At 48.0% G+C, this 20,036-nt stretch overlaps 1 protein-coding gene across 1 annotated transcript in view; it reads left to right on the forward strand.

Moving 5' to 3' along the window:
• The first annotated feature begins 1,241 nt into the window (after window positions 1-1,241).
• LOC119093399 (nephrin) overlaps window positions 1,242-20,036 on the forward strand; it is a 29,970-nt gene continuing 11,175 nt past the window's right edge. Inside the window, exons 1-3 of the mRNA XM_037216354.1 lie at window positions 1,242-1,407; window positions 2,607-2,714; window positions 8,796-8,999. Coding sequence (XP_037072249.1) covers window positions 1,242-1,407; window positions 2,607-2,714; window positions 8,796-8,999 — 478 coding nt within the window. The remainder of the gene's footprint in view (window positions 1,408-2,606; window positions 2,715-8,795; window positions 9,000-20,036) is intronic.

Below are 20,036 nucleotides of genomic sequence, written 5' to 3' on the forward strand. Positions count from 1 at the left end.
TTACAAAGCATTGGCAGCGTTATTTGGACTTGGAAATAATGAAAATTGTATTGTTCTATGTATTGGCGATGCTGCAGTGACACCATCAAGTGCTATCATTAGACTAACTAATCCTGAAGTTTCACGAAAGTATGTCTTTTTTAAATATGCCCCAAAGGTAGGACACCATTCAGCAATCTGTCGGAAACAGCCGTCGAGCAGCGGGCACCTCGTGAGGTGTTCCTGGCCTGGTAGGCCGTCCCGCCGGATCGTCGCTCTCTGCGGCACAGCATCGATCCTGATCTTTCCTGACAGAGGCTGGCCACGACTTCGCCGCCTTGACCGGAGCGTTTTGCTGTTGCAGGTCGTGTGACGCAGGTGGTGGGCGTGTCGGGCCGCCGCGTCGACCTCCCCTGTGACATCAGCACCACGGAGCCGGGGGACCAGCCGGTGCTCGTACTCTGGTACAGAGACAGCGAGGGCACGCCGACGTACAGGTGAACTGCAGCTGTAACGTCTTTGCGGCGCCGGTTATCCCGGAACGCAGTATGGTTTTTGAGGTATATGCAGTATATAAATTTATATATATATATATATGTAAATATGTATATATATATATATATATATATATATATATATATATATATATATATATATATATATATATATATATATATTGAATAGACTGATCAAATGTCCTTCAGACTCAGGTTTTACTGATATGTAATTGTGAACAGTGCCGATGTTAGTTTACGCCTCGATGTCACGGACTGTGTTCAGGCGGAAATAACTAAGGTAGTTGACGCATTCTGAAAACTCGTTAGTCATCAAACATGACTGTGGTCATGTTTCAGAACATGACTTTGATGAAGTTGTGGCTACACACTCTTAAGTGCCATACTGGCATGGTTCATTCGAAGTATGTTGTAAACTATTATATACATACATAGTTATATATATATATATATATATATATATATATATATATATATATATATACATCCAATGCAATTATGTGCCCAAGGCCTGATTTACTAGCCTGGCATGTGAATGTCACCAAACGTGTATGCAACATTAAGACATTTCTAAAAAACGGGCATAACTTTCTACGATTACTCTATGAGATTGAATCCACGTGGGCGTGACACTGGGAACGCTTTCGTTATGTTGTCCATCGTCGCATCGTTCAGCCTGAGCGTGACCTGGCCGCCTGCGGCAGTTTCGACGCGCGCGGCGGCCGCTCCTTCTCGGACGGCTCGGCCATGTCGGACCGCACCCTCAGCGTGCGCGCCACGTTCGTGGGCGACGCCAGCCGACCGGCGCTGCGTCTGGCCACGGTGCGGCCTGAGGACGCCGCCCTCTACCGCTGCCGGGTCGACTTCCAGCTCAGTCCGACCCGCAACCAGCGGGTTCGGCTAACAGTCATCAGTGAGTGCCGGCCCGCGACAGAGCTCTGGGTGGTGCGGGGCTCAGCGGGCAGTGCGTATCACGGACAGAGCAGTTGTTCGGAGCATCACGGACAGAGCAGATGTTCGGAGTATCACGGACAGAGTGGTTGTTCGGAGTATCACGGACAGAGCAGATGTTCAGAGTATCACGGACAGAGTGGTTGTTCGGAGTATCACGGACAGAGTAGTTGTTCGGAGTATCACGGACAGAGTAGTTGTTCGGAGTATCACGGACAGAGTAGTTGTTCGGAGTATCGCGGACAGAGTAGTTGTTCGGAGTATCACGGACAGAGTAGTTGTTCGGAGTATTACGGACAGAGTAGTCGTTCGGAGTATCATGGACAGAGTAGTTGTTTGGAGTATCACGGACAGAGCAGTTGTTCGGAGTATCACGGACAGAGTAGTTGTTCGGAGTATCACGGACAGAGTAGCTGTTCGGAGTATCATGGACAGAGTAGTTGTTCGGAGTATCACGGGCAGAGTAGTTGTTCGGAGTATCACGGACAGCATAGTTGTTCGGAGTACCATGGATAGAGTAGTTTCGAAGTAGTGAGTGTCGTCCACGTCTGGTGTGCTTGTATGTAATCAATGGTTCGGTCAGTTAACTCTTCGGCCGTCGTCAGGCGTTACTGATTCCGGAGGAGGCCTGGATGATGTTTGGCATCAGCGATGCATTCGCCACAACCTAGGCTTTCTCCTTTGGAATTGCTGGGATTCGATCCAGGGTATTGAGATCGCAGTTCAGATGGCATCAACGGTCACACGCTCAGATGTTCAGATGCCATCATTGGGTATGGGATGACTTTAAGCACACGTTTGTCGTGCTGCCAACGCTGCTGCAGTCAATCTTACAGTGGGCTGCGTTATCATGCTGCCGCGCAGGTGAGGGGTGCACATTGGTATGATGAATACCTCTGTTGTGCTTCCCTCACATAATGCATCAGATTTATTTCAGTAACGCAATCCAATGAATGGACAGTTTTGCTATCCACAAATTTATTCGATGGATGAAAAGATTTGTTTTGTAAGTATGAAAATAGATGCTACAAAACGTCATCTATTCCCAAAGAGGTGCAAGCTTTGCTGATATTCTAACATATTCACCAGCTGCAAGTGTGGCAGCAGCGTGTTGGCGACACTGTTCGCGGAAAGTCTGAGTGTGTGCTCCGTCGCCCCCAGTTCCGCCCAGCCCGCCAGTGGTGACCTTCCGCGGTCGGCCCGTGTCCGGCAAGATTGGCCCCCTGGCGGAGGGCGAGCCTCTCGAAGTCACTTGCCTCTCGCACGGTGGTAAGTGAGCCGGACGTAGGGACGCCAGAGGCCTGCTGACATGCGAAGCTGGGGTTCAGTACCGGCGCTCAGCATGGTCAGCATGGGTACAGGGACGCGGGGGGCCAGCTGTCATCCGAAGCTGGGGATGAGTACCGGCGCTCAGCATGGTCAGCATGGGTGCAGGGACGCCGAAAGCCAGCTGTCATCCAAAGCTACAGCGTTTTGCTACGGCCGCACAGCATGGACTTTGTGGTTGTCTTCTGCATAGAAGCTTTAAGTGTATGGATTGGATGATTATGCATGCGCCGAGATATTTTCCAGACCATCTTTAGGTGTGTCGCTTTGCTTCATTGGCCATGTTTTTGCACAAAAAGAACATGGTACAGCATTACTAAGGCCTTGATGAGCAAGAGACGACGATTTTTGTCTACCCGTTCCGAATGGTTAGCACGAATCGCCTTGATTTGTTAACACGCGTCCGGGCGGCCGGCTGGATACCCTTCGCTTGGGGGGTCAATTTGACCCCCAAGATTTCAGAAATTAAGGAAGCTAATGACACCAAATTTACGGGGTGTATTGGCCTGTACGGGAACTCACTTAGGTCAAAGTTTCAGGTTCTTTAGGTCACGACATTTGGGTCAAATCAGGTCAAACATGGTCAAATTCCAGGTTGGTCTCCAAAGTGCCCCCAGAGCCTAGATAACCGTTTCTAAGCAAAACTGCACACGCTCATTTAAGGTCAGTGACCTTGTTTGACCATTTGAAGGTCATAGTGACAAAAATCATAGACGATTGCCCGGAGTTTGCATTTGAATAAGCGACCAAGATTAAGGTGGGCAGTATGTTCCTAAAAACAAAATGCTGACCTGGATCATTTTAGACCAATGACCTTTTCTGACCTCTTAGAAGTCTATGGAAGAAGCGTGATACGTTTCCTGCTGTCAATAAATTCAAAATGAGCACCAGAAACTTTCCCATAAAATAAACACTAGAGTAATAAAACAGGTTGTTTTTACCTTGGTCTGACCTTCATACCTGACCTTAGGTCAATTTAATTTGCTCATTCAGCTGTTGTGTTGCCTAAGAAAGCATCTCAGATATGTATGCCTTCGTCTAACACTCCGTTATTGCATCAGATTGAAAGATTCCCTAGAAACTGACTTCGCTGAAACTTTGGCCTGACTTTGATCTACTATAGGTCAGCGACCTTACATGGTACATCTAGATTTGTATGGCAAACGATCCGCCGTTCAATCGTCCACAGCGATGCAAAATTTGGCGCGGCTATGCCGCGCCGTTCGGAATCCATTCTGGAAAAACTTTTGAAGGGGGGGAGGCAATTTGACCCTTTCCCACCCGAGCGCGTGTTAATCAAAGCGTTTGTCTGCCATCTGAAGCTGTTACCCCAAAATGTGCCGTTGTAGTTAATCGCCTAATTTACCTTTGGTATTTGTAGCCCAACGAGTCAATGGAGGGATCTGATTTTTTGGAGAACAATGCAACGCACTACGTTGGCTCCAAGCTCTTGACGAAAATCTCCAGCTCATCTTCCCATGACGTTTGATGGGCGTAAGCTTATACCAAAGAGTATGTAGTTCCAAACCGATTTGAAGCCAACTGTTATCATGCACTGTACCGGGTTAATATTACGCTTTCACGGAGCGTGGGATAGTGATGGCGAAGCTTGCCCCGGCTCCCAGGCGTGTCTTTCTGGCCGAATATAACGGGCCTGTTACTACTCGTACCCAGTGCCTCTTGAATACAGGGCACACGTATTCCTCTATGTAGACCAAGGAGGAGGACTTCATGCTTCAAGCTGCTACCTTTGAAACCAAGTATTGTGGTTGGCACTGTCTTCCACTGCATGACGACGTGTGAGTTGTTTTCCTATACGGAATAGAAATTACATCAACTTTAGATAGGACAGCACTGTTAGCCTTATTTATTTTAACATAACTAGGAGAAAGTAGAGATCGGTGCATTGACATTTCGGCTGCATGCTTCTAATGAAACGAGTATCATGAGTAGCTTTAAAATTGCCTGCCAGGCCCGCTCAAATTGTAAGGGCTCTTTTAAACAGCGAGCCACTGTTTCTATCAGTCACCAACAATCAATCTCAAATGCTGCATTTTGTTGCTTGCTCCAAATACCCTATGTTAGCATAATGCGCTTTTGTAATGGTCGTACACTGTTCGTCTATAGCCATGTGGGCTCTCCTGTTGTGACCTTTGGCTTACCTTGGTTTATTTGGAAAATTTAGCATTGAAACCGTGGTGGTCCTTGGTAAACAGCCAGACCGATCAGGATGTGCCACAGTGGCTAGCCGCAAGAAGCCACACACCCCAGCGTCTGAGGCGAGCAGTGTGTGGATGAAGTGTTATAGAAATATTTTGAAAATGAATGGTGTCCCGGAAGACCCGAGAATCGCCGTTGTTTTTAATCAGGACTTGTGCGTAGTGTTCGACCGCGATTTGGGGTCGATGACCCCAACTAAAAATGCTGTTCTAATGCTCGAGCGATATTCAGATTCCTGTCTCAGAAGGGGACGGGTGCCCCTGGGAACAATGCAAGCCGAGTCAATAGGCTGTTAATGGCTTGCGGGGCTATAACGGCCTACGGGGTCCTGTGCCGTAGGCTGGCGCCATTCAGTGCGCATTACTGGGCGCGGCCGCACACAGCTAGGCGCCCCCGGTCATTGCTGAAAGATACCCCGGGACAGCAAATGTCCCACTGCACTGTCAGGCAACGTCACCGTGACAGTTTTTATGTGCTTGACTGCACCTGCTTTGAAAGACCCGGCTCCGACTTTTTGCAGAGATGCACTAACCTGACTGAAAGTCTTATAGAGATATAGTTGGTTGATATTGCGGCAACGTGCCTTTCTCAAAACAATAGCAGAAGCCAATATAAATTTTGCTATTGTTTCGAGAAGGGCATGTTGCCCGAAACAGCAACCTAACTATATGTTTATTCTCCTGGTTTTTTCCGAGGAATAATGCTAATACTACTGTCTTATCTATGTTCATTAACACGCGCCCAGGTGGCCAGCTAGTTACCCTTCGCTTGGGTGGGGGGGGGGGGGCAATTTACCCCCCTGAGATCTCAGGAACTAAGAAAGCTAGAGACACCACATTTACAGGGTGTGTTGAACTGTACGTGACTTCGGTCAAAGTACCAGGTTCCTATGCCATGATCTTTGGGTCAAATAAGGTCAAACAAGGCCAAGTTCCAAGTTGGTCTCCAAAGTGCCCCCAGAGCCTAGATAACCGTTTCCAAGCAAAAGTTCACATTCTCATTTGAGGTCAGTGACCTTGTTTGACTTTTTGAGGGTCAAGGTGACCAAAATAATGCAAGATTGCTCTGAGTTTTGCATTTGACTAAGCGCAAAGATTACGCTAGGCAGTATGTTCCTAAAACTAAACGTTGACCTGGGTCAGTTTAGGTCAATGACCTATTGTGACTTCTAAGAAGTCCATGGATGATGTGTAACGCGGTTCCTGCTATCAATAAATTAAAAATGAGCACCAGAAACTATCCCATACACCAGGCCCTAGAGTAATAAAAGAGGTTGGTTTTGGCCTTGGTGTGACCTTTATTCCTGACTTTAGGTCAATGTAATATGCTCACTCAAATGTTGTGTTGCCTAAGAAAGCATCTCAGAGATGTATGGCTTTGTCTAACACTCCGTGGTTGGATCAGATTGAAGGATTTTCTGGAAGTTGACCTCGCTGCAACCGTGACATGACTTTGACCTGCCATAGGTCAACGACCTTACACGATACATCCCAATTTTTAATCCAAACGATCTGCCATTTAATGGTCTACAGCTATGCAAAATTTGGCGTGGCCACACCGCACCGTTCGGAAGCCATTCTGGAAAAACCTCCGGGGGGGGGGGTCAATTTGACCCCCACTCCCACCCGAGCACGTGCGAATGTTCAGATATAGACATAGCATAAACACCACTGACAGCAGCCTGGGTTAAATGGCATCTGAGCCTCTCTTCGGCCAAATAATAAGTTTTCAATGAATGGTCTGCAGAAAGCAAATACAGCAATCTGTTAGGTCCCTGAGCCTCTCTTCGGACGAATATAAGTTTTGTCAATACATGATTTGGTCAGAAGACAAATGTAACAATATCTGCTGTGATAATGTCATTGTCTCTGTTTTGGCCACCTTTGGCCACCAAGAACCAAACATGAGCTAATGCCGCATATCAGCTCCCTCGGTACAAGTGCCGTTGTAGGACGTTCACATTCCTTATCACGTAGCACGCCTGTTTGGTTTGCTGAGCCGTCACCGATGGCGGCTTGGATAGCACACTGTCCAGACAGCGACGCCCCACAGTGTGGCGGCAGCCGTGACTCTAGGCCATGTGTCCGGGGAGCCATGTCTTCGGACATCTATCGCGTCGCTGTGTGGTGGGGCTGGCAGCTGACGAGATATATCGTGCATTCCTTGAGTAAAGCGTTGTCGTCGAGCGGACGAGGACCGCGCACAACGTACGAGGCGGAACGAGAGGCCGCGCACGCCAGCTCAACGGTCACCCAACATGCGTGTTTTTGAATTGTGGATATTTCCGGCAGCTATCTTCCAATCACATGTGATTTAATTTGCTCTTTGATAGGCCTTGAATGCATCCTGCAAACAGAGTTACGAGGAGAAATGCAACATGCAGATTTCACTTTCGTTTTCTTGAGGGCACCTCGACGGCATAAGTCTCCATCCAGCGTGTATCTGTGTGGCCTCTATGAGGTAGTGCGCTGACTTTTCTACGCGTCTCCCTCTTCAAACATTTATGCACGCCTCTGGACTGATTAAAATCAGAGCAAAGTTCTTCACTTAAAAACAAACTTAAACACAGCACTAGACTTCTCCAAGGTGTTTGTTTATTTGGACCGCTCCTAAGAAAGCTTGTAGAGAACTGCTCACGATGAACGAAGTCCCCGGATTGCCACATCTATGCGAGGTTCTGTGCTTGATGTCAGACCAATGGCTTATCATTCTTTTCACAGTATTCAAAAACAGCCAAAATAAAGACTAGACAGGCAAACCAGCAGAGGGTGTAATGGAAGTATATATATATATATATATATATATATATATATATATATATATATATATATATATATGAGAATATTTTGACACGCCAAGGGCATGCGAATATCTTGCGAGCTTAATTTGATGCCGTTTGAACGGTGCCGCGGGGCGTCGTATGACGGTCCGGCACCCATGTGCTATCAGCAATAAGACGCATCCCGCCATTGACCGATTCCAGCCGGCTATCCCAGGACTAAACCGGAGCCTCACATGACCACGTCCCGTGTGTGCATTTACCGTGTGAGGGCGCGCGATGTTTAGCAAACACAAGCCCCCGCCACTGCTTGTAGCCTGATACGTGTTTGTTTTCAGTTCAAAGCAAGCAAAACAAAGCAAAGCTCGTGTCTGAAAATTGGTCCGGTACACCACATTTTTTGAACAGCGCACTACCAATCAAATTTCCTAGCTGGAAATGCGTGGGAATTTCAGAAGAAATTGTGATTATCAACATGGTCACGTTAAACAGCAAAATTCCGTCCAAAAAAGCTAAGATTAAACTACCCACGTGAGTCATTAACCTTTCCAACTGGGCTTATAGCTAACCAATTGCAGCCTAGCTGCAGACATCCCGAGTATTCGTGGTAATCCAGAGCCCCAGTTTTGTCGCAGTCATGCATTTCAGTCAGGGACAAATCAGACGAAAAGGTGCAAGATAACTCATGGAAGCATGGCATGGAGCAGAGCCCTTGTTTGCATGACAGCAGTTCAGCTGCCACGCAGACAATAGGTCGTCGTTATGCCATCAGGACGGGGCTGAAAAGGCCTCCTTTGGTGGCAATGAAGAAAAACTTGATAGCTAGCATTTTATGTTGCAAACGCTGTCGATAAGTTTCGTACCGTTTCACCTTGACGTGCCCTTTGACTGCAGGGGATCCCCATCTCACTTGGAGAGGTTGTATGAGGACGGCACTTGTCCCCCCCCCCCCCCCGCCGCCCTGAGTTGACATGTTATAGGAGTTCCCCAGTTTGGCGTCGACAAATGCTGTCTTTCGTTCTCAGGCTACCCGGCCCCGCGGGTCACGTGGTCCCGTGACGACCGCCTATTGGACGACTCGGACGGACCGGACGGGTCAGGGCGGGTCATCAACGTGCTGCGGCTGCCTCCTCTGGGTCGCGAGGACCTGCACACCCGGCTGGTCTGCTCGGCGACCAACAACAACATCAGTCGACCGGTTACCACCCAGGTCGTCCTCGACATGTACTGTGAGTGGTCCGGCTAGTGATGACGTCACACACCGACATGTACTGAATGGCCCGGCCCATGACCACGTCACATATTGACGTTTTTTTGTGAGTGGTCGGCTCGCGGTGACGTCACATATCGACATGTACCGCGAGTGACAGTCTGTGATGACGTCACATATCGACTTGTGCTGGGGGTGGTCAGGCCCGTGGTGACGTCACATATAGGCGTGTACTGTGAGTGGTCAGGCCCGTGGTGACGTCACATATAGGCATGCACTGTGAGTGGTCAGGCCCGTGGTGACGTCACATATAGGCATGTACTGTGAGTGGCAGTCGGCGGTGATTTGCCTCCCCGACAGCGATTGGATCGAATGGAGACCCATCCATTGTTGTTTTCTTTTTTGTGTCTGCATGCACTAATGACGACAATTCGTTTTGAAGCTTAGCATTGGCTTTGAACCCGTTTTGCAAGTATTTGTACGTCGAAGCATTATTACGTCAGGAACGCATGTGTGTGTGTGTGTGTGTGTGTGCCAGCTGTGACCAACACGTCGACGTCGAGGAGTGTATGTATGCAGCTCTCATCTACATGTGTATGTATGCCGGCTGTGACCAATACGTCGACGTCGAGGAGCGTATGTATGCAGCTCTCATCTACATGTGTATGTATGCCAGCTGTGACCTATACGTCGACGTCGAGGAGTGTATGTATGCAGCTCTCATCTACGTGTGTGTGTATGCCAGCTGTGACCAACACGTCGACGTCGAGGAGTGTATGTATGCAGCTCTCATCTACATGTGTATGTATGCCAGCTGTGACCTATACGTCGACGTCGAGGAGTGCATGTATGCAGCTCTCATCTACATGTGTATGTATGCCAGCTGTGACCTATACGTCGAGGTCGAGGGGTGTTTGTATGCAGCTCTCATCTACGTGTGTGTGTATGCCAGCTGTGACCAATACGTCGACATTGAGGAGTGTATGTATGCAGCTCTCATCTACATGTGTATGTATGCCAGCTGTGACCTATACGTCGACGTCGAGGAGTGCATGTATGCAGCTCTCATCTACATGTGTATGTATGCCAGCTGTGACCAATACGTCGACATTGAGGAGTGTATGTATGCAGCTCTCATTTACATGTGTATGTATGCCAGCTGTGACCAATACGTCGACGTTGAGGAGTGCATGTATGCAGCTCTCATCTACATGTGTATGTATGCCAGCTGTGACCAATACGTCGACGTCGAGGAGTGTATGTATGCAACTCTCATCTACGTGTGTGTGTATGCCAGCTGTGACCTATACGTCGACGTTGAGGAGTGTATGTATGCAACTCCCATCTACATGTGTATGTATGCCAGCTGTGACCAATACGTCGACGTCGAGGAGTGTATGTATGCAACTCTCATCTACGTGTGTGTGTATGCCAGCTGTGACCTATACGTCGACGTTGAGGAGTGTATGCATGCAGCTATGATCTATATGTGTATGTATGCCAGCTGTGACCAATACGTCGACGTCGAGGAGTGCATGTATGCAGCTCCCATCTACATGTGTATGTATGCCGGCTGTGACCAATACGTCGACGTCGAGGAGTGCATGTATGCAGCTCCCATCTACATGTGTATGTATGCCAGCTGTGACCAATACGTCGACGTTGAGGAGTGTATGTATGCAACTCCCATCTACATGTGTATGTATGCCAGCTGTGACCAATACGTCGACGTCGAGGAGTGTATGTATGCAGCTCTCATTTACATGTGTATGTATGCCAGCTGTGACCAATACGTCGACGTCGAGGAGTGTATGCATGCAGCTATGATCTATATGTGTATGTATGCCAGCTGTGACCTATACGTCGACGTCGAAGAGCCAACTCTCCTTCATCAAATGGCTTCTAGTTGTGAAATTAGAACCTATAACGCTATTTTGAACCTTTAGTCCGAGCCGTTTGACTGCATGGATCTCTTAGATAAGAGTCTATACCATCAATGTTTGTCGCGTGAGGATTGACTCCACCACCTCGCCTGAAATCTCACGGTAATGACAGAAGTGGGCGGCGAAAGTTTACCGTGCCGTAATGTTCGGCATGGTCTGTCCTGCCCTCTGAGGTCACCTGACCTTTAACAGCCACTGCCACCGGCCGCAGGCCACCCTTGCAGGCGGCCGTAGACCATCCCAGTCAGGGGCGAGTGGCGAGGACCTGAGGTGATCATAACCCACTCCGCTGCAATAGCGCAGACAGGGGGAAAAGGCACAGGGTATGCTCCTCCCCCTCCCGCCCTTAGGTCCTGAGGCATTGTTAGGCCCCGGGATTAAGGTAACGGACGCGATTTGGGGCTGATTTGAGGATCTCAAGGTCTCGAAGGACAGCCAAGAGGTCACCTGAAGGGGCCCTGCTGGAAGGGGCCCTAAAGGGGCTCTAAAGGAAAACTATCAGTCAGAGCTGGCCTTTTGCGCTGATTGGATGCTCTAGGTCGACGAGGGCCTCTATTGGTCGGACATCACGGTTCCGAACAGTCGGCTTCGTGTCGGTCTGGGCCTGAGGGCCCATTTGCCGAGGAGACACAAAGCCGCGATTTACATTGGGCGGGGTCCCTGAGTCACCGAGCCCCGCACCCGTTGTCGGTCACAGTGCCTCTCAGGGGTCCTGTGTTAGTGAGGGGACCCTGGTTGCCGGCCCGGGGGAGTGTTCGATCGAAACCGATCATCGAGGATCTGATTGGAAGGCTGAAGAGCCCGAATGGCTGGCTGTAAATCACGCTGAGGATGCCAGCCCGTGGGCCATGACCTCAAGTCACAGTCAGAGGGCCTCTTGCACCGAATGAACAACCCCTGGGATAATGCGGGCCCCTATTCCGGCCAGGGACCTTCAACGTCAAGCGTTGGGCTCCGTGTCTGTCTGAGCCCTGGGGCTCTGCCAAACAGCGACGAGGCCGGGACCCGCGATTTGCACCGGCTGGGGCCCCTGCAGCAATGAGAAGCCCCTGTGTCGGTCAAGGCCCCACAGAGCCTAACAGGGGTCTCTCTGCCGCCAAAGAACTCTGAGTCGGTTAGAGGAACATTTGTTGAGAAGGGACAGAGACGGGACCCTGAACGCCGTTGGACCTCTTGCGTTGGTCTGGGCCCGCTGCCAATGAAAAGAGATATGGGAGCTTATGGTGGGAGCCCATAATGAGGCAATAGAAGGGCCCTGCGTAAGTTAAAGCCCCAGTACGGAACGGGTCCCCTCCGTTCCATCTCAGCGAACGGCCGAAGTGGAGTATCCGTGTCAATTATTGGACCCATTGCAGCAATAGGAAATCCTGCTACGACAATGAAGGCTCCTGCGTCGATCTGGAGTTAGCTGCCCGAGTCAGGGGACCTCCACATCAGGTAAAGAATCACATTATGATGTATCCCCTTAAGGGCCTTCAGACGACCAGATAACCCTCACCGTGTGCGTGCCGCCAGAATGGCAGACAGCAGGCAACCTGCGATGGGACGGAATGACCCTTCTCCATTTGGCCAGGAACAATAATATGGCCCCTAGTGTACTACCCATGCGGCACTTGCCCGAAAAAATGTAAGAGGTCCCATTAGTTTAAAAAAGAGTGCATCGAAATGAGTTCATATCTTTAAAAAGCAGCAATCTTTGCCTGAGAAAGCCCACGCTTTTGCAGAATATACTCGCGAAACGAATTACATGAATAAAGTTTGAGGTTCTGCGCTCGCAGTCTCGGGAGCAAGGACAGTGATTTCTATCTTAACACAATCGATCACCACATTCTGATTTACAATCTACGTTCACGTGGTTCTCGATGTATTTGTAAAACCCAGATCAGGTTCTGGCAAAGCTTCTGAGTTCTAGTAGTTTAAAAAGACCCGGCTGGACTGCCGTAAAATGAATTGAATCAGCGACATATTCCATGCAACGATGTGATGCCCGCGCTCTTCAGTTTACTAACATAAAGATAAGAACATACATTCATCTTCCCTAGTTTCTGGCGTCTGTTCAAGTAAAAAAGCTACAAATATAAATCAAATCAAGAAAATTGTATCCCCTCAAATTCAAGTGGGCTGTGTCCGATTATTTTTTGCAAGGAGGAGGCTCTTTCATTAGGAGGCCTTTTGTCGACCTTGTGCCCTCCCCGCCCCACCCCCCTTCCTAAGGTTCTGCCTGCACCGCTGCTCCGCCGCGGATGAATACAACGGCTGGCGCTCTAACCAGCGGAGCTACAGGGATGGGCGACAGACTGAGCTCTCGTTTTGCGCAAGTGCGCGTGCAGATCCTATTGCTGGTTCAGCCACCTTGAAAAATCGGTGTACGGTCGACCCCACCCACGCACCGTCGCTCTTCACCATAAGTACGCACAACAGCTCTTGAGATTATAAATGGGCCACCAGTTTGATATGATATCCCCGCTTAACAAGGGCCATTCAGCGTAACTTTACGATAATCCCCGGAGTTCAGCATGCTTTCTATTAACGAAGCAGAAGGTAGTGTTTATTGTTCAATTAAACTGCTACCATTTCCAGGACAAGCAAGGGGAAATGTTAAAACTGCTATTACTCTCCAATGTCTCACATTAAGACCTTTGTCATGTTCACGGACGTGCTTAGCGTTGCATAATCGTACCAATGAAATCATCTCATCAAAAGCATGCATAAAACTATTGGTATTGCAAGACAGCCCTCATTTGTACAGTCTGCGTCATTCTCTCAAAAATAAAGTCACACACCGTAAGACAATGCTTGATATTACGCCTGCAATAGCAGACAAATGCCAGGCAGTAACAAAGTTTATGCACCAGTTGCCACATCTGCAGCCCATGCAGCCCTTACAGCTTACAGGCTGCAGGGCCTTCCGCAATATCCCTTGCCATCTCGATGCTGAATTAAGCCATGGAAGTCGCCTTGGACACCGTAATTGCTACTTCAGACCATCTCCGGGAGCTTAGCGTACAGCAATTAACTTAGCGAAGTGCCGCTGATTGTGTATCACTGCGAGCGCGCTATAGAAGACTGGGTAGAGGCGGTAATCCATCCGTCCAGCGCCGCTCGTTCATAAAGGTTGCTGGATGAAATATGTGCGTCCTTGGACTTACTCAAGCTAACTTGAGTAAGCTGCCAACTCAATATTTTATGTGTATAAGAAACATGCAAGGTATTGCCAAACCCCCCTCAGGAAAAGGTAAACACACAGAGGCATGTTTCTTTTGGACTTTGTTTTCTTCATGGATTTTGATAAAGCTTAAGTATATGTTTTAAGTGAGCGGTCTACATTTAAGCGCCAGTCTTCAGTGTCATGGTCCGGGTCTTACTTGTTTGTCTCTGCTACCTTATTCGTGACCATCGGTGTGTACAGGTTTTTACAATGGGTGGCACAACTCATAATTGTTTATTGCAAGACTCCCTTTATCCCCACTGCAAGCGTGCCAGATCGCTTGCGTGGCGTGCATCATCGTGTGTTTTCGATCTGCTGATTTAACGTAGTTACATTAAACGATTAAATGTAGTGATTTTCTCAACGATTCTATAGCAATCTTCTATTAGTCGACCTTTCTTTGCATGCATATCATGCATACAAAATACATGATAGGGGGCACGCGCCCGGTCCCCCCACGGCCACGCCCCTGCTTATGACAAACCTGTAGTACACCCTTCAAATGTTTTGTGATCCTTGCGGGTGGAGAGATCAACATTAACTGTAATATGCATCGGGGTGTCAAAAAATCAGTTGTCTTTTACTTCACACAGGCAAACTACCAGTGTCAGTACCTTGAAGTAAGCAGGCTTCACATTACGCAGCACGTTTGTCCACCGGATCATTCTCGGGAGGGAGGAACGGATATATTTGTTTTAATGTGCCTGCGACAAGAGGAAAAAAGCAAAAACCACCCCATCGCCGGTGATGTGCTATGAAGTTTTGAAAAGCAGCGCGCACGTGATGCATTGTGCACTTTCGTAACGATATTGCAAGCACTGTAAAATTTATTCTATAACATAAGCAAATCAAACCCTTGGAACATGCCTTTCACTGAGCATCAGTCTATGCCACGACGATGAATACCCAGCAGAAAGTTGAAGCTAACGATTAGAAAAATCCCGCAATTCTGATGACTATATAAATAAACCGCAGCGCGTGTTTCTGGAAGAGCATGGTTCGGCCGTATTTGCCTCCGACGGCTGTTGATGGAGGGCTCATTTCAACTGAATGGAATTGTGACCTGAGTAGCCAAGCCAGGACCGGCGAAAACGCTCATCACTATTTACCGTTATGTTCGCCGATCGCTTGCCATGCAATTTGTCCTGACAAGTTCCAGCGCCAGGCGATGGTGAGCACGGTTATGTTGCTGATACCTTACCTGTTCGCGCTCGGCCTATAAATGGCCTTGTATAGCATTACTATGTCGCCAATTTGAATAAATGGCTAACGGACATTCTTAATTCAAACCGCTTAAATTGATGCTCCACTGTGCCTGGAAATAGCCAAGTCCTGGTCTTTATTAGCGCCATTTGCGAAGACAGTTGGTCTTTACCAATCAGCAAATAGAGATAATGACGAACGGAAACGTACCCTCATATGTTACTCCGGAAACGTATCATGACATTAGGCGGCAAGCTTCACTTGCACAAAGTACAAACTGATGCCGCAGAGCACACCCTTGGCTGCTTCTCGGCCAGCATGTGGAATAGGCTGCATGTGGAACTGGAGAGGCCGGCATATGCATCGCTTTTGTTTTGATTTTTGTTTTCCTTTGTTTTACTCATGTACCGGCTCGCTTTGTAAGCGGTCTGATCGACAATGCATTGCATCTAACACAATCTACTTTGACTGCCGTGTTTTATGGTGTGTGCTTTGGCGTGCATGTTTAAAATGGCTTAACTTACAAGAGTCAGAAATGCTGTCTGATGGAAGGGCCAGTAACTTTGTTCTACCAACAGAGTGCCTTGCGCGGTGTATGGCAAACGGGACGATCTCAGACGGGAACTTGTCAGTTCTGATGTAGACAGCGTACAAAAAGTTGCTGAGTGTAGTGAGTTAGTCAAGCTTTGGTAATTGTCGACAGCCATCTACTTCAAGGCTATCGAAACGTCTACCTTAATGAAATTTGGCAAGCAGGCTGTTCACTGAAACAGAATTTGTGTTATGCGCACCGCTTATATTTCTGTTTACGCGCATACTGCCTGTAGTCACAACCCTGCAACAGATCTTTCTCAGAGAGGGACGGGTGAAGGCATTTGAAGAATGTCACTTGCGACGAGCAGAAAAATAGCCAAAACCGGTTGGCGGGCGGAGTATCAGAGGACTACAGCTTCACTTTATAGTCCACGCGTAATTTACTTTAGGTATGGTGCCATAGATGTAGTCAGGCTCGGTAGATTCCATCGAAAAAAATCAAGGATTTCGCAGTTATTTGCAGCTCTTGCAATTTCAGAGTGATCCAGAAAGTGGGTAAATTATCGCAAAAATAGCATATGTTCACATTGTTACCAATAAGAAGCGCTACGGTCTGAGCGGTTCCATGGGCCAGCAACAGGCTCAAGTCACAGTTTATTATATTTGAGATCGGTTTCGGGAAAGCTGACATTGGCCACTTCTCTGTCGATCACTGGCCACACAAAACCATCAAACCTATGAGCTTGATGGTTTTGAGAACATTCAACAAGTTGAATTCTGTGCATTTTCCACACCGTGCAGTTTCTCACGTCTTCATCCGCTCTGGTTCCTGAGATCTGATATGCGAACTTAAAAGCCCTCCACAACAGGGGAACCAAAAGTTAGGGCACTAGGCAGCGTAACCATCTGTACACATCGCATCACGCTTTCGCCTATGCGGTTGTCCTCTTTCTCCTCCGTAAAGATATTTGTGTCGTCTCGCTGCGACGCTCGGTTGCCGAGGCCTTGACCCAGTTTTAAACCCTGTGCTTCAGGCTCTGTCTCAAGTTGAAAGCTTTGCGTTTTTCATAATGATCGATAAGGAATGTGACATCGTAGCGATATGAGAGATTTGCATGAACACTCGTGTCATCCGACCGATTTCATGCAAATTTACTAAAAATTAACACGGTATAGTTGTTCAACAGTCAGGCTTCCTAATGCTCACCACCGCATTAACTTGCAATCGGTAGCTGTGGAGTCTTAAAAACGCGGCCGCTGGGCCGGGCTAGGCTGATGAAGCTGAATATTGTGTGGTAGTCCATAGAAAACACACTTGGCCAGCGGTGCCACTAGTAAGGATTATTTCCTTTCACCTTCTGTTTTCCGAGCAGAGAACAAGCCCAAAAACAGTGTCAAGGCAGGGGAAAAGTTTGATTGTCAGCAATTTTTTGTGACAACATAATTAATTCTGCATCAAGTTTGACTTTCTGTGACAAGATGTTGGTTGTTTTATTTACCGAAGTAGCATTCGCATACGCCTTTAACTTCCCACAAAATTGCTACAGAAGATGCTTAGGGTAAGAAAACACATTGTTTTGCAGGTTCCATTTCAGAAGATATGGTAGGATATCGGAATCCCCAAGGAGTCGTTCTGGCCAAAGTTTGTAAAAGTTTGCTGAGTCGATACACAGTGGTGGCTAATTCGATACACGCTGATGCTTTGGAATACAAGCTGATGCCTTTGTTTCACAACAAGATGCAAATTGATTTTCCACTAAAAACAACAGAGGGAGAGAGAGAGGAGAGAGGGTGCTCTGGTGCACAACACTTCCACTCAAGTAATCCTGCGCTTTGTTATGGTAGAATGCAACAGATGGGTGCCACCGGTTTATTGCCAGAGGCTCACATTTGGAGATATTTGGGATGTCAAGCACATGCATACAATGACAAACTGAGGATGGTTATCCCTCCATTAAAGAGAATTCTCCACATTTTAAGATATTGAAGCAAGCGCGAGAGGTGAATTGAGCTCTCTGATAACTATTGGTATACTTTGTAGTGGAAAACGCTACTCTAGACAACACAATCTATCTTATCAGTCAATATGCTTGTCAATACGTCATCGTTTGAGTTCGTTATCTTCCCTTGCACAACTTCGAGTGGGAGCCAATTAACGGCCGTTATATCTGGAAGCCAGCTCACGAACGCCAGATATGAACAACTCGACAGTTCACTCTTTTCTTGGCTTTGATAACCCCATGACCAGCGGAATGGCAGAATTTGAATGGCGTTATCATGGCATCATGGATTCCCGGGTGACTTCGAAATAGTCTCCCGAATTAGCCTGCATATCTTCGCGGGCGTGCAGCTTAGAAACTAAAGTGGTTTAGGTCTTAAGAATGGCAGGGCTCTGAACTGCACCGAATGATCTTCAAGATGGCTATTTGAGTTTCAGCCCCCATACAAATGTAGAACACTCCGTTTAAGTATGACATGTTGCGAAGTTTTTTCTCGAGTAACAATGTGATTGGTCATTCTTAAGTCTCATGCTGGAAGGCTTACTGGGTGCAGCGAACTTCATGTGCATTGGAATATAATCAGTTGTGAGCAGAAAATAACCCAGCTTGCATTCACACAAATCGAATTGACAAGTGGTCGTGGTCGTTTTCTGCACGGACACGTAGGGGTTACGTGTTCGAGGATCTTCAGCACACACGACCCACAATGCGGGGCAGCGACGATAACAGCGGTCCACGATTCGGCTCAGCGACGATAACAGTGGCCCCCTATTTGGGGCCACCTCACAACCGTTTCTTGTGTAACGTGTGCCTCAGAAACCTTTGGGGGGGGGGAATAACGCGTTAAACATAATCTCTTAATCGGAAATCCAGCCCGTGAACGCCTCCAATGTGACTAAAAAGCTGCTGATGGCCGCGATCGGCTACAAACGAGCTGCACCCTCGGACCGGCTCCCATCAGGCCAGTAGTCTCACCCATCGGACCTGTGCTGTGCTACGCGCTAAACCCAACCATTTCCACGCGCAAATGGCGGAAATTTGTAGGTGCGGAACACTTGCAACACCCATCACAAGCTACTTCCAGTTATAGTGTTGGGCAGTGGGAGCGGGTATACACGCCCAGCAGCCTCGGCTCACAATCCCACCCATCTCGTCACAGCGTCAAACCCGTGTTGGGCGGACGCACCGACAGATCTAAGATGCATTGACTATGCCATAAGATATGCCAGTGATGGGGCATGGGTCAGCGGACTGTGACATGCTAAGGGCTTGAAACGCCGAAGGACGTAGGCAGAAGAAAGGAGTGCGGCTCGGAACCTCGAACGCAATATTCTCGAGCACGCAACCTCTCCTTGCCTGCGCAGAATAAAAGCTGTCGCCGCCCGTCAATTTTCGCTCCCGTCGGTTTGTAGTGTATGTTTGCGTCATCTTTCGCTAACAGCTGACTATATTTCAATGCATATAAAGGATGCGTTCAGTTGTAAGCCTGGGATATTTGTACAGGACGTATGCATACTCCACTACTGATAACCTCTTCAGGAACCGGATTTGTTTTTTGGCACTGTCAGCCTTTTCTTGTATCTCAAGAGCTCTGAATGAACTTGAGAACTTGAAAATGGGAAATGGCATGAAAGGCACTGGCATCAAAAATTCCATAGCTGTTGTCACTTAGGTTTGATTGCGAGCATCCGCCGTCCCTTACCGGTTACTTTAACGGAACACTATTTGTGCAGCGCCGGCTCAAATTGAAATACGAATAACTCAATTTTTATGTCGCTGCCACGCCCTTCATTTAAATCGTATGGCGTATGAGTTTTCTTTCGTCTGACGTAAAGTTATTTCAAATTTTTAACTGGGACCTTGCAACCCGTTTTGGCCCACTATACTATCGGAAAGCATGTTCATGCTGTAGACATTCTCTTCTCTTTTCATTCGATCTCAGTTATTATTCTGGCAGAGACTCAATCTCGCACTGATCAGTGAATCCCAATCTGTGACTGGTGTCTCCAAAACTGTGGTGGCTTTTCGCATCAGTGCTTTCACCACGTGAAGGCATCCCTCGTCAGGGGTACGACGGCTAGGTGGTTAAGCTGTGCATCTTAGAAACCGGCGGTACGGGGCTCGATTCCCTGCGAGGTCCTTCCCTCGCGACATGATGTGTCGCACAG

Source organism: Pollicipes pollicipes, unplaced genomic scaffold (assembly GCF_011947565.3).
Source record: "Pollicipes pollicipes isolate AB1234 unplaced genomic scaffold, Ppol_2.1 Scaffold_4002;HRSCAF=4701_pilon_pilon_pilon, whole genome shotgun sequence".
NCBI classification, from domain to species: Eukaryota; Metazoa; Arthropoda; class Thecostraca; order Pollicipedomorpha; family Pollicipedidae; genus Pollicipes; species Pollicipes pollicipes.